Genomic DNA, 12,871 nt, shown 5'->3' on the forward strand with positions numbered 1-12,871 from the left:
TAATTCGGGTTCTTTTTTCCCACATGCATCACCTTGCACTTGCTCACATGGGAGTCAGCAACCTGTAGTACATCAAGGTGCGGTAAAAACTCACCTGTTACTACACCTGATAACTTCACCTGTAAGTGACCCCCCTCCCCTCCATTTAGCCCTGTATTATTCTGGTAGCCAAAGCTGGCCAAAGCCATGAGCCAGAGGTACTGGTTCAGAATGCCAGAGATAAAGGGCATCTATTGCCTCTGATATCCCCAGCTTATCTATTTTTTTTGCTTCAGGAGTGCCTCTGCACCCCCCTCGAGGCACCACTATGTCTCAACATGAGCTACTTTGTGGGAAGGAGGTGATGCAGAAGCAGCATTTAAAGTGTTGCAGCATTTGACCATGTTCTCTTTGCCACAGCTGCTGCTGCTGTTGCTGCACTGGAATGCTGACAGCCAACATCTCATGAAGACTAAAAGTCAACTTCCTGCCCAAGCCCCAGGTGAGAGGGGTACCTTGATCTGACTTCTGGTCCAGGAGGGAATCAAATGTGTGTGTGTGGGGTGGGTCATAGTTCTGGAAGGAGAGGGGAAGAATTTTGTTGATGGCTGGGGGGTGAGTGAGAATGCAAAGTTGGGGCAGGGGTGTACCCAGACAACAGATTTTGGGTGGGCCTAGGTAAGAAGTGGGTGCGCAACAAATTTTCTTCTCCCCCTCCCCCCCCACCCCCCCCCCCACCACCAAAAAAATATCTCAGCTGGCAGGAAAATGCTTCTTTCCACCTTGGCAGTCTGCAGAAGGCATGCACTGAAAACTGAGCATGCACAGGTGCCAGTATTGTGGAGAGTAGAAATTTGTTACTATCAGGGGAAAGTCTTCAGCTGGCAGAGCTTGGGATCGCCACCAGCTACCGCTAAACATGTGCTACTGTTGTGTGGGCCTGAGCCCTAAGTGGGTGGGCCCTGGCCCACCCAGGCCCACCTGTGGCTATGCCACTGAGTTGGGGGACAAGGAGAAGAGCAAGTGGGTAATAATTTCATTCTGATTTGTTAAACAGGGTTTCCTCGCCCATTCCTGGGAAACTGACCTATTTAGTATTCAGGATATTCACAATGAATATGCATGAGAGAGATTTGCATATAATGAAGGAAATGCATGCAAATCTCTCTCCTATATACTCATTGTGGATATTCTGAAAACCTGAAAGCCTAGGTGTCTCCTGTGGATTGGGTTGAAAACTTCAGGTTTAACATATTGGATTTTGTTAGACTTTTCTGCTGTTTTAAATGCTTTATTAGTATTTGATATTTTTTATTTTTGATTTATAAGTTCCTAAACTTGGAAGCTGTTCTGAGTTGGAAGGGAGAATTATAAATGTCTATGGTAGTATCCAGTGGCGTCGCGAAGACAGCTGACACCCGGGGCGGGTCGCTGCTGCGCACCCCCCCCCCCCCCCGGGTGCAGCGTGGCACACCCTCCACCCTCCGGAGCGCAACCCCCCCCTGAGAACATACCTGGAAGGCGGTGAGGGGCGGGCGGGAGAGCCAATCCGCAGAGTGCACGCCGCTGGGGGGTGTTGGCGCCTCGCTGGTTCCCTGCTCTTGGCAGAGAGAGCAAGGAACCAGCGAGGCGCCGACACCCCCCCCCCAGCGGCGTGCACCCGGGGCGGACTGCCCCACCGCCCCCCCCCCCTTCCTACACCACTGGTAGTATCTATAGGAATGAAATTAAACAACAGTTGCTGGTGTTTAGCTTAAGCCAGTGACTGTGCCAGGTGAAAGTTTACCCCTATTTGTGCAGCTCATGCTACAAGATTGGCTACAAGATGGGGGAGGGGGGCAATAAAAACAAAAGGGTGCCACAACCTCTTGAGCTGCCCTGCTGACTGATCAAAATGAAACAGCACCTTAAGAATGTTCACCGTTTCTGTCATCACTATGGGGGTCTTTTACTAAAGTGTGTTTTTGCACTTAAGGTGCCTGCAAAACTCAGCACGTGATAGGCGCAAAGGCTATGCGCAAACTACTGGGGGCATGCCCAGCATGCTCTCTGCAATTAATGCATGGACATGTGCATTACTGCACAGTGAACCTGGCTGCAATTAGATATTTGAAAATTTTAGCGTGGTATATTATGAATTGACTTCACGTATCCTTGAGATACATGCTACTGATGCAGGTGCAAGCCGAAATGCGGCCGTGTCGGATCTTGTTTCAATAAACTGGTACCATGTTTGCTATTGTATGTGTTTTTTTGTCCAACTGCTATCTTCATATTATTGCTTGTTGGACATTTCCTCTATCTGTGACTGACTGGCCCTGGGTATGTCTATTTAAGTTAAGCAGGTATTTGTTAAATACTGCTTAGGCACATACTAACATTTACACACATAAATGCTAGTATTCTAAACATTTACATGTGCAATGCACATGTATATCTGAGCATCTAGGTTATAGAATTGCCCTTCACATGTCTGTCAGTCAACCAATATTAATCTCAATATAAACATGGGAAAAAACCAAGGTCAACAATCCTTTGGTTATGCTTCTGGGTGTTCTTAGCAGCCAAAAATATGCACTGCCTGTAATCAACTTTTCAAACATACCACACCATTTCACTTTCCAGTTTCGATTGGCATCTGCTCCATAGCACTGGAATCTGGAGTACTTGGATCTTGTTTTTCTCCAAAATCGATCCTGGCAAATAAAAGCAAGAAAAACGTTATAGAAATTGTGTAAATCATAACCTGGCTGCCTCACAATTTCTCGATTTGCTCACACAGCTGAGATTCTCTTCTTTGCTTACCATTTATATTTTATGTAGACCATCATATCATGGTAAGAAATGCATTCAGCCATATGGACATTGTTTCTATGAAATAGTCTCCGTTTAACAATTTTATTAAGATTAAGCAATGAAATCATCAGTACTGGAGTAGCAGTAAGCAATCATCCTGAATTAGTGATAATTAAAATCATATAATCAATTATGTGAACATTCCTTCTTTCCTAGGTAATTCCAGTGTTGTATAGTAACCAAGTAAATGTAGCTAGTTACTGTACTTAAGTAAAAGATTTGTCACTTATGTTTGTAAAGAAATACAGGATAACATTTTTTACATTTACTGAAGTAAAATAATAATCTGTGATAAAAGGCAGAATTAGGTAGAATGAAAATGCAGTAAAATAATATAACAGTATATGTACTTGTTATGAATGGTTGTCCAGTATGTGTTAGTGTTGTTACCGTTTAGAATGGTTGTTTTAGCTTGCTGTGCTTGCCTTTCATTTTGATGGAGTTCTTTTATGTTTGTTTTTATTATGATTTTTATATTGCTATGTAAACCGTTCTGTTTTGTGAATACAATTTGAAACGGTATAGTAAATGAATAAACGATAAATGATAATAATTTCACCAATTTTTACTACTTTTACTCAGTTCCATCTGATGTTTGCAGTTATAAGTAAAAAGTAAAAGCAGAAGCAAGACATAAATGGCAATTCCTCAGTAAACCAAATGGAACAGCAAAACCTGTAACAGGATTTTGCTATTGCAAACCTCGTCATGCCAACAATGGATCATCTCATCTTAAATTTTGCAGTTCAGTGAATATAGCCTATGAAACCACTGGAGTTGTCTTGATTTGTTGAAATGGTTACTGGTCTCCAGTCAAATGGAACCGTGTTGAGTTGGAACAGTTTTGAAGTGGACGTGAAGCTGAAGCTGGTTGCAATTTTTGTCTCTGTCACAATAGACTGCTGGACATCTCATAGAAAATTTACACTAGGTTGGCTGTCCACTGGATTGATAGTTTTTAGATAGTGTCAGCAGGCCACCACCTTCAGGCCTTCCTGAAGGTATGAACTCGGCTGACCCTGGAAGGACCCTTCCCTGAGCACTCCCAGAAGCAGACTCCAAAAATATGCTTAAAACCGCTTTATTCCATCAGCAAGGCCAAGACATTTTCTCTTCCAGACACAGTCCTTGGTTACAGCACATATCACCCCTTGTTCCTTCCCCCCGCTGGCCACAGTTTCTGGATACAGTTTAAATCATTCACTGCTTCCCCAGCCTGGCCTGATTCCTGGACACAGTTCAAGTCACTCACTGTTTCTCCAGCATGGCACCACTTCTGGACACAGTTTAAATTACTCACTGCTTCCTAGAGTGGCATGACTTCTGGACACAGTTCAAATCCTCACTGCCTCCCCAGCATGGCATGACTTCTGGACTTAGTTCAAATCACTCACTGCTTCCCCAGCATGGCCAGGTTCCTGGACACAGTTTCTCCAGCCAGGTCTGACTTCTGGCCATAGCTGAAATCATTCACTGCTCTACAGCACGGCACCTCTCTCCCCCTTGAGTGGAACAGCTGTTTAACTTTTCCTCCAAGCTTTCCTCAGCCTTGAAGAAGGTTTGCTACGAAGCCTTTCAACTTCTTCCCTTGTACCTGAGCTACAGCAGCAATCTCCATGGGCTCATTTCCCCAGTCATCTTGGGCTTGGATCTCCTCTCTGACCTCTTTCTCCACTTCCCAATCCATGGGCTCCTCTCCCTTTATGGTTCCCAGCTGGTTGCTCTCCCTCCTGATTATTCCTCCTCAGCCAATCCCCCTCCTCTCCCTCGGGATCCTGGGACTTGTAGTTCCCTTGCTGCTCCCTTTGCTTGCCCCCAGGGCTTTGCAAGTGTTCTTGGGAACTGTAGTCCTCCTCCCTTCTCCGGCTCTTGGGAAACGTATGCCTCCGTGGAGGCGTGGCTTCCCAGCCCCTAGGATCCTGGGACTTGTAGTTGGAATCCCAGGTATGAAACCTACCCATCTTGCTCCTTTCCCAGATCCCTTCTTCCCTGACCCTCAGGGGTTCCTCACAATAGGAAGTCTGCTTGTCTAGCCTAAAGACTGAAGGGTTCCCACACATTTGTCATTCATGCATCAGTTCTCGAAGATATTCAGAGCTTGCCATCAGACAAAAAATTGTTAAAACAACAACAGACAATGATTCCAACATTGTGAAAGCCTTCTCTGTAATTAGATAGCATGATGAAGATAACAAAGATAAACATGCAAGTGATGAATTGGTCAGTGCTATTTCTAATGCAGGTGATAATGACAATGATGATGATAAAGTATTTTTTGCTATACGGAAGTGAAGTGTTTCAGGCAGAAATTCCCTTGAGCAATACCTACAGACCCAGTCAGAAGACACCAATGCCCCAATGCTCAAAAGCAAACGTGGATGCTAGATGCCATTAGTGCTGGACTAGTGCCCGCATTTGCCAGCGCCCGATGATCAGAGCCTTCGAGAACATGAAACAACAAGCTCTCCGGCTCTGATCACTAACTGCATGTAAATGTATTCAAAAGAGGGTCTCCTGCATTCCTCCCTAATGCTCAGCGGACAACGTGCGAAACGAGGGTGCTGCTCCTGCAGCAAACTATACGGCAGCTTGGAACTGGTGTTAGGATTTGCTGAGCAGAGGAGGAATGGGGGAGACCTGCCAACATAGCCCTGGTGGTACAGTGGACCTCAGATCCCAATACATGTAAAGACTTGGAGGTCCAATGGACCCCCAGAACCCTCAGCTCCCCAAACATATACTCCTCCACTGACCCACCCCCAAACACATACTCCCCCACTGTACACCCCACAAGGGGGCCTGGAAGTCCAGTGGATCCCCAGACTCATCACCTCCAAGCACATAGCCCCCCCCCCCTCACCATCGAAAACACCCTGGTGGTCCAGTGGGACCCTCTTCAGGCCTGACGTGACCCCCCTGAACCAATCCCATCCTCAGGATGCACTGGGAAGGGCAGGGCACTGTCATTTTGAGGTGGTGCCTGCAGAGGAGGGAGGGCGTACTAGTCTCTCCTCCTCCAATTTTAAAGTATGAGAGGAGGGGGTTGGATTGGGGGGACTCCACCGCTAGACCACCAGGGCTAGACTTTGGGGGGGTCACTTTGGGCCTGTTGACGGTCCCACTGGACCACCAGGGTATTTTTGGTGGGGGGGGGGCCCTATGTGCACAGGGGGTAAGGGGTCTGGGAGTCCAGTAGACCTCAGGCTCCCTTTTGTTAGCTGAGGTGGGTCACTGTGTGTGTGTGTGGGGGGGTTATGTGTTTGGGAGGTGAGGGGTCTGGGAGTCCACTGGACCTCCAGGCCCTTGTATTTGGTGGGATGGGGGGTCTGGCACATCTGCTTGTTAGGTTTGACAGGTCCGGGAGAAAAGCTTGGACCAGTCAAACCTCTTCTGTGGGAAGATTGTGCCTTGAGTGCATGCTCAGGCACAATTCTGCCTCAGAACTGGAAACTGCTCCCTAATGTTAAGCGCTGACATTGAGCCTAAATTTGCATGTTATTAGCACTGAACATTAGGGAACTGTTTTGCAGCGCTGATTTGGCAGTAAAACTCCAGTGCTGTTTGGAACTGCGCCAGAATTTGAGCATCTGCCTACAGTAGCACTGCAGCCTGGCCTAATCTGAAGGAACTTTTTATCAGACTGAATACTCCACTTCCTCCTAGTGCAGTTGTTGAATACCTTTGTGTTGGATTAATGATTTACAAGAGTACTCGTATGAGTGACAGTCAGTCTCAAAATTTAGTTTTACTAAAAGTAAAGTTGATTGAATTGTAGAGCAATAAAGTTGTTGGGATAAAAATGTTAATAGTTGCATTCGTTGTAGTTGCGGTACTTTCATATTTTATTCAAAAAGTATTATATTAGGTAATAACTTTTTTACTTTCACTTAAGAAAAATTTTTAATGTGTTCTTCACTGTACTTTTATTTAAGTATTAAAATATACATTTATTCTTTTACTTAAGTACTTTGACCAACACTGGTAATTCATGAAACCAGTGACGTTCCTAGGGTGGCTGACACCCGGGGCGGATCGCCGATGCGCCCCCCTGGGTGCAGCGCGCCCCCCTCCCCCGGTGAAAGGACACCCCCCCCCCCTTGTGCATTTTTACCTGCTGGGGGGGGGGGGGGTGCTGTGCGCCTGTCAGCTTCGCTTGTTCCGTGCTCCCTCTGCCCCGGAACAGGAACTGCTCCGGGGCAGAGGGAGCACGGAACGAGCGGAGCCGACAGGCACGCGGCACCCCCTCAGCGGCGTGCACCCGGGGCGGACCGCCCCTACCGGCCCCCCCTTGGTACGCCACTGCATGAAACTAAAAGTCAAGAAATCAAAAATATATGTTGATATTTTTACTGGACTATCTTAAAACAGTCTTTTAAGACTATCTTAAATTTGTACCTAACTTTTGGGACCTACCACTCTCTTCATCAGGTTTAAACAAAATGGCAAGCACTTGATTTTACCTAGGGAAGTACATTTTAAGAAGCTCTAAGATATTTACCTTGGTCCAGCTAAAATGATAGCCATCGACATTAAATACTGGCATGACATAGAAATAGAGTTGATTCAGAACCCGTCTCATGCCAGGATCACTATAATATGTGTCAACTGCCTGTAAGACAAAACACTGTTGTAAAAGTAAGTCACATTATAAAATAACTTTTGCAGTATGACACAGTTTTGTTATATCAGTTCACAGTTCCAAAACACACTATCGGATACTGTGAAAATTCAGTTTCGTAATGATAAATGCAACAAATCAGTAAGGCAAGCCATTTATTTATTGCACTTGTATCCCACATTTTCCCACTTATTTGCAGGCTCAATGTGGCTTACAAAGACCTGTTATGGCCTCGCCATTCCAGGTAAAAGATACAGTTGGTATTACAAGAGATCCTTGATCCGCTTCAATCCGGTTTTCGCCCTCTTCACTTGACAGAAACAGCACTCTCTAAAGTCTGTAATGACCTGTTCCTTGCCAAATCCAGAGGCCACTACTCCATCCTCATCCTCCTCGATCTATCCGCCGCTTTTGACACTGTCAATCATGACTTACTTCTTGCAACACTGTCCTCATTTGGGTTCCAGGGCTCTATCCTCTCCTGGTTCTCCTCCTATCTCTCCCACCGCACCTTCAAAGTTCACTCTCATGGATCTTCCTCCACCCCCATCCCCTTATCTGTTGGTGTTCCCCAGGGATCTGTCCTTGGACCCCTTCTCTTCTCAATCTACACCTCTTCTCTGGGCTCCCTGATCTCATCTCATGGTTTCCATTATCATCTCTATGCTGATGACACCCAACTGTATCTCTCCACACCAGACATCACCGCGGAGGCCCAGGCAAAGGTATCGGCCTGCTTATCCGACATTGCTGCCTGGATGTCCAACCGCCACCTGAAACTGAACATGTCCAAGACCGAGCTTATCGTCTTTCCACCAAAACCCACTTCTCCTCTTCCTCCACTTTCTATCTCAGTTGATAACACCCTCATCCTCCCCGTCTCATCTGCCCGCAACCTCGGAGTAATCTTTGACTCCTCTCTCTCCTTCTCTGCGCATATCCAGCAGATAGCCAAGACCTGTCGCTTCTTCCTCTTTACAAACAGAAAAAGTAAACACTGGGCCTTCAGGAATGAGAAAAATGCAATCCTTTATTAATGATGAATACCCGACACGGGCCGTGTTTCGGCGTACAAACGCCTGCATCAGGGGTCAAAAAACTCTTCTAGGTCAGCTAGTTAGCTAGTAGATAAAGATGATTAACAAACAGCTTATATTCCCTTGGAATTCTGTTGGGTACTTAAGATGGATATGCTACTAGCTACTGTCAGCCCCAAACTACAGTACATAGATTTAGCGAGCACCTTGTCAGCATGCTATCTTTGCTAGTAGCATATCCATCTTAAGTACCCAACAGAATTCCAAGGGAATATAAGCTGTTTGTTAATCATCTTTATCTACTAGCTAACTAGCTGACCTAGAAGAGTTTTTTGACCCCTGATGCAGGCGTTTGTACGCCGAAACACGGCCCGTGTCGGGTATTCATCATTAATAAAGGATTGCATTTTTCTCATTCCTGAAGGCCCAGTGTTTACTTTTTCTGTTTGTTTGGTTGCTTTTGTATGCTGCTTTCCCTCTGTTTTGTGGCCGGCTTCTTCCTCTTTAACATCAGCAAAATTCGCCCTTTCCTCTCTGAACACACCACCCGAACTCTCGTCCACGCTCTCATTACCTCTCGCCTGGACTACTGCAACTTACTCCTCACCGGCCTCCCACTTAGCCATCTATCCCCCCTTCAATCTGTTCAGAACTCTGCTGCACGTCTCATATTCCGCCAGAACCGATATAATCATATCACCCCTCTCCTCAGGTCACTTCACTGGCTTCCGATCAGATACCGCATTCAATTCAAGCTTCTCCTTCTTACCTACAAATGCACTCAGTCTGCTGCCCCTCACTATCTTTCTACCCTCATCTCCCCTTACGTTCCCGCCCGTAACCTCCGTTCACAGGATAAATCCCTCCTCTCAATACCCTTCTCCACCACCGCCAACTCCAGGCTCCGCTCATTCTGCCTCGCCTCACCCTATGCTTGGAACAACCTTCCTGAGCCCTTACGCCAAGCCCCCTCCCTGCCCGTCTTCAAGTCTTTGCTTAAAGCCCACCTCTTCAATGCTGCGTTCGGCACCTAACCCTTACCGTTCAGTGAATCCAGACTGCCCCAATTTGACTGCCCCTATCGGACCGACCGTTCACTTGTCTATTAGATTGTAAGCTCTTTGAACAGGGACTGTCTCTCTTTGTTAAATTGTACAGCGCTGTGTAACCCTAGTAGCGCTCTAGAAATGTTAAGTAGTAGTAGTAGATCAAGGATGACAGAGAAGAACTAAGCAGACAATTATAGAAAGGTGTCATTCAGAGTAAGGGAGGAGTGGTGAAGTATTATAGTTGAGCTATGGATTCTCGTGGTAGGCCTTGTTGAAGAGATAGGTTTTCAGAGATTTGCGAAAGTTGGTGATTTCGTTAATTGTTTTCAGATGTATTGGTAGTGCATTCTACAGCTGCGTGCTCATGTAGGAAAAGCTGGTAGCATGTGTTAGACTGAATTTTAGTCCTTTGCAGCTGGGGAAGTGTAGATTAAGAAATGTGCGGGCAGATCTTTTAGCATTTCTGGGAGGTAAGTCAACGAGGTCTAGCATGTAAGTCGGGGCATCTCCGTAGATGATTTTATGAACAATCGCCATATCCCTACTAGCAGCAACTGTAGGCTATTATTCCTACTCAAAGTCAGCTTTTGTTGTTTCCCTGGATAGTTGAGCATGCAGGTTCCTATACTTAATCTACCACCCAGATTTTCTCCCTACCCTGACATATACATTTTACCACTAATCTAACCCACACCCCTGCCTATTACTGAGAGCATCCCCTACTGTTCACCATGTTTCAGTCAATGTGGCTGATTACCTCAGGCAATGCTTCCATAAACAGAGTGAGGTGGGGCAGATTGGTGGAAGCTGGGCAAGAAGAGAAAAAGGTATGCAGCAAAGGAAGGGGCAATGGATGCTTCGAAAAGAGGAGAAAGAGAAAGGACAGCAAATCTTGGGGACATGGTAATGTGGGAAAGCATAGCTCATACTTATGCAAAGCTTCTGAGATTGGGTGGGTGACCAGGAGAAAGACTCTAAGATTGGATGGATGTTGGGAATGTAAGTGGAGATTTAGGGAATGTGTAGGGTGGAAGAATGGGGACTTGGGAATAGTGGGGACTATGAAACTCAGCAGGGATTAGAGGACAATGGGAACTAAGTGACTGGGTGAGGGATATGAGTAGGGCTGTGAGACTGGGTGCAGGTAGATGGTGAGGGAAAACAATTGAAGGATTTTGAGGGATTGGAAAGCAGAAACCAGCAACAACAAAGATAGATAAAAGATTTTTTTTTGCCTTAGGTTAAAGTACTGTTGTAACTGTGTTAATAAATATTTATAATTAGAAAATAAAAATAAGGTAATCTTTTTGTTGGACTAATTTTAATACATTTTGACTAACTTTCAGAGACAAAAAAAAACCCCTTCCTTAGGCCAGGACAGGATACTGTAATAGCAGTATACTGTATTGACCTGAGGAAGGAGATTTTGGCCTCTGAAAGCTAAATGTATTGGTCCAATTTGTATTATCTTATTTTCCTTATTTGTTTTATTTCTATTTGTTAATTTGTAAAGTGGTGATTGGTATTTGATTTTTTTTTTCAAATTTACATCTGCTATCTTTATATTTTGCACAGCACTAGGGGACATTTTCTGTTTCTGTGATGTTGCATTATATGCAGAATCTGGCTTCTTGGGGGGTTCAGTTTAATTTTTGTCTAAATATTTCTATTTTTAGTTTATATTTTATTTAAAATTTATTATACTGCTAACACTAACTAACAGGTCTTAAAGCAGGTCTCAGCAGTTTACAATTATTGCTTATTCTATAGTGGATTCGGGCATATTTGTGTCTGTGAAAAAGACATGGTTTTCTGTTGGCACTGACTGTGCAGGATTGATGATCTGTACTATTCTGGCTGGTTTAGTTTTACAATAGGTGAATTGATGTTCTAGTGCTCACTGCAATGTTTAAGATGCTGCTTTTTCCTAGGTACACTCTTGTGTGACTTGTAGAAGTTACTGCTTATGATATGGTAGAAGTGCTGTGTAGGTTCTGAATGACATTTGTTGTGTTTTGTATTCTCAGTATGCGTAGTACTGGATTTTGGAGGGGACTGTTAAACAGTGATCAAATACCTTAGGTATGCCACTGGAAGAACTTGCTTTGCGCTGTGCTGATCACCTAAAAAGACCCTGAATTGTACAGACCAATTTATCAAGTTTATGAACTATTTTCGAGTTACCGTTAGTAAAGCGAGTTGACATTTTGTGCAACTGGGACTGCTGACTAGTCTTTGGTGTGCAAGAAAACAAAAGAGTGCCCAGAGAAAGAGTACCCTTGGACTACTGGAATAAGTCCAGCCCCAGTCTATGCCCAGCTCATGTGATCCTGCCAGTGGAGCTGTGTGTGTGGCAAAGAAAGATTTGGATTTGTTTGTTTGCCCCCAGGGACCCTGGGTGAAAGGTAGAGTGAAATCCTGGAGTGGAGCTGAGCCAGAGGTGTGTGCACTGGGGGGGGGGCTTACACGTAGAACACAGCCTATCATATTGCATGACAACTTTCAGGAAGGCATGCTTCCTGTGTAAAGTGGGGGCGAAGATATTGTAGTATAGATCTGGAATTGCTATCAAAGGTAGAGAGACTCAGAATTGAAGCACTAAATGAGAACTGGTGTTTAATATAGACTTGTAAGATTTCACTCACATGGAAAAGCAAAGTGCCTTTTGTTTTGCCTGTAGGTGAACATCTGAAGTACAATCCTATACCAGCATATCTAACCTGGATACAACGTCCTTTCCACACAGCTGTAACCCTATCAGGTGAATTTTCAAAAGAGAAGGGCGCCCATCTTCTGACACAAATCGGGAGATGGGCGTCCTTCTCGCAAGGTCACCCAAATCGGCATAATCGAAAGCCGATTTTGGGCGCCCTCAACTGCTTTCTGTTGCGGCGCCCTTAACTGCTTTTCTGTTGCGAAGGCGGGACTGGGGCATGCTTAGGAGATGGGCGTCCTCGGCCGATAATGGAAAAAAGAAGGGCGTCCCTGATGAACACTTGGCCGACTTTACTTGGTCCATTTTTTTTCACAACCAAGCATCAAAAAGGTGCCCGAACTGACCAGATGACTACCGGAGGGAATCGGGGATGACCTCCCCTTACTCCCCCAGTGGTCACTTACCCCCTCCAACCCTCAAAAAAATCTTTAAAAATACTGTTTTGCCAGTCTCTATGCCAGCCTCAAATGCCATACTCAGGTCCATTGCAGCAGTATGCAGGTACCTGGAGCAGTTTTAGTGGGTGCAGTGTACTTCAGGCAGGCAGACCCAGGCCCATCCTCCCCTACCTGTTACACTTGTGGTGGTAAATGTGAGCCCTCCAAAACCCACCAGA

General features: G+C 45.4%; 1 protein-coding gene across 1 annotated transcript in view; it reads right to left on the minus strand.

Annotated features, from left to right (window-relative positions):
• CPA6 (carboxypeptidase A6) overlaps window positions 1-12,871 on the minus strand; it is a 183,491-nt gene that overhangs the window by 32,902 nt on the left and 137,718 nt on the right. The window contains 2 exon segments of the mRNA XM_030190168.1: window positions 2,585-2,675; window positions 7,334-7,444. Of these exon segments, the coding sequence (XP_030046028.1) occupies window positions 2,585-2,675; window positions 7,334-7,444 (202 nt within the window).

This window comes from Microcaecilia unicolor, chromosome 1, assembly GCF_901765095.1.
Source record: "Microcaecilia unicolor chromosome 1, aMicUni1.1, whole genome shotgun sequence".
NCBI classification, from domain to species: domain Eukaryota; kingdom Metazoa; phylum Chordata; class Amphibia; order Gymnophiona; family Siphonopidae; genus Microcaecilia; species Microcaecilia unicolor.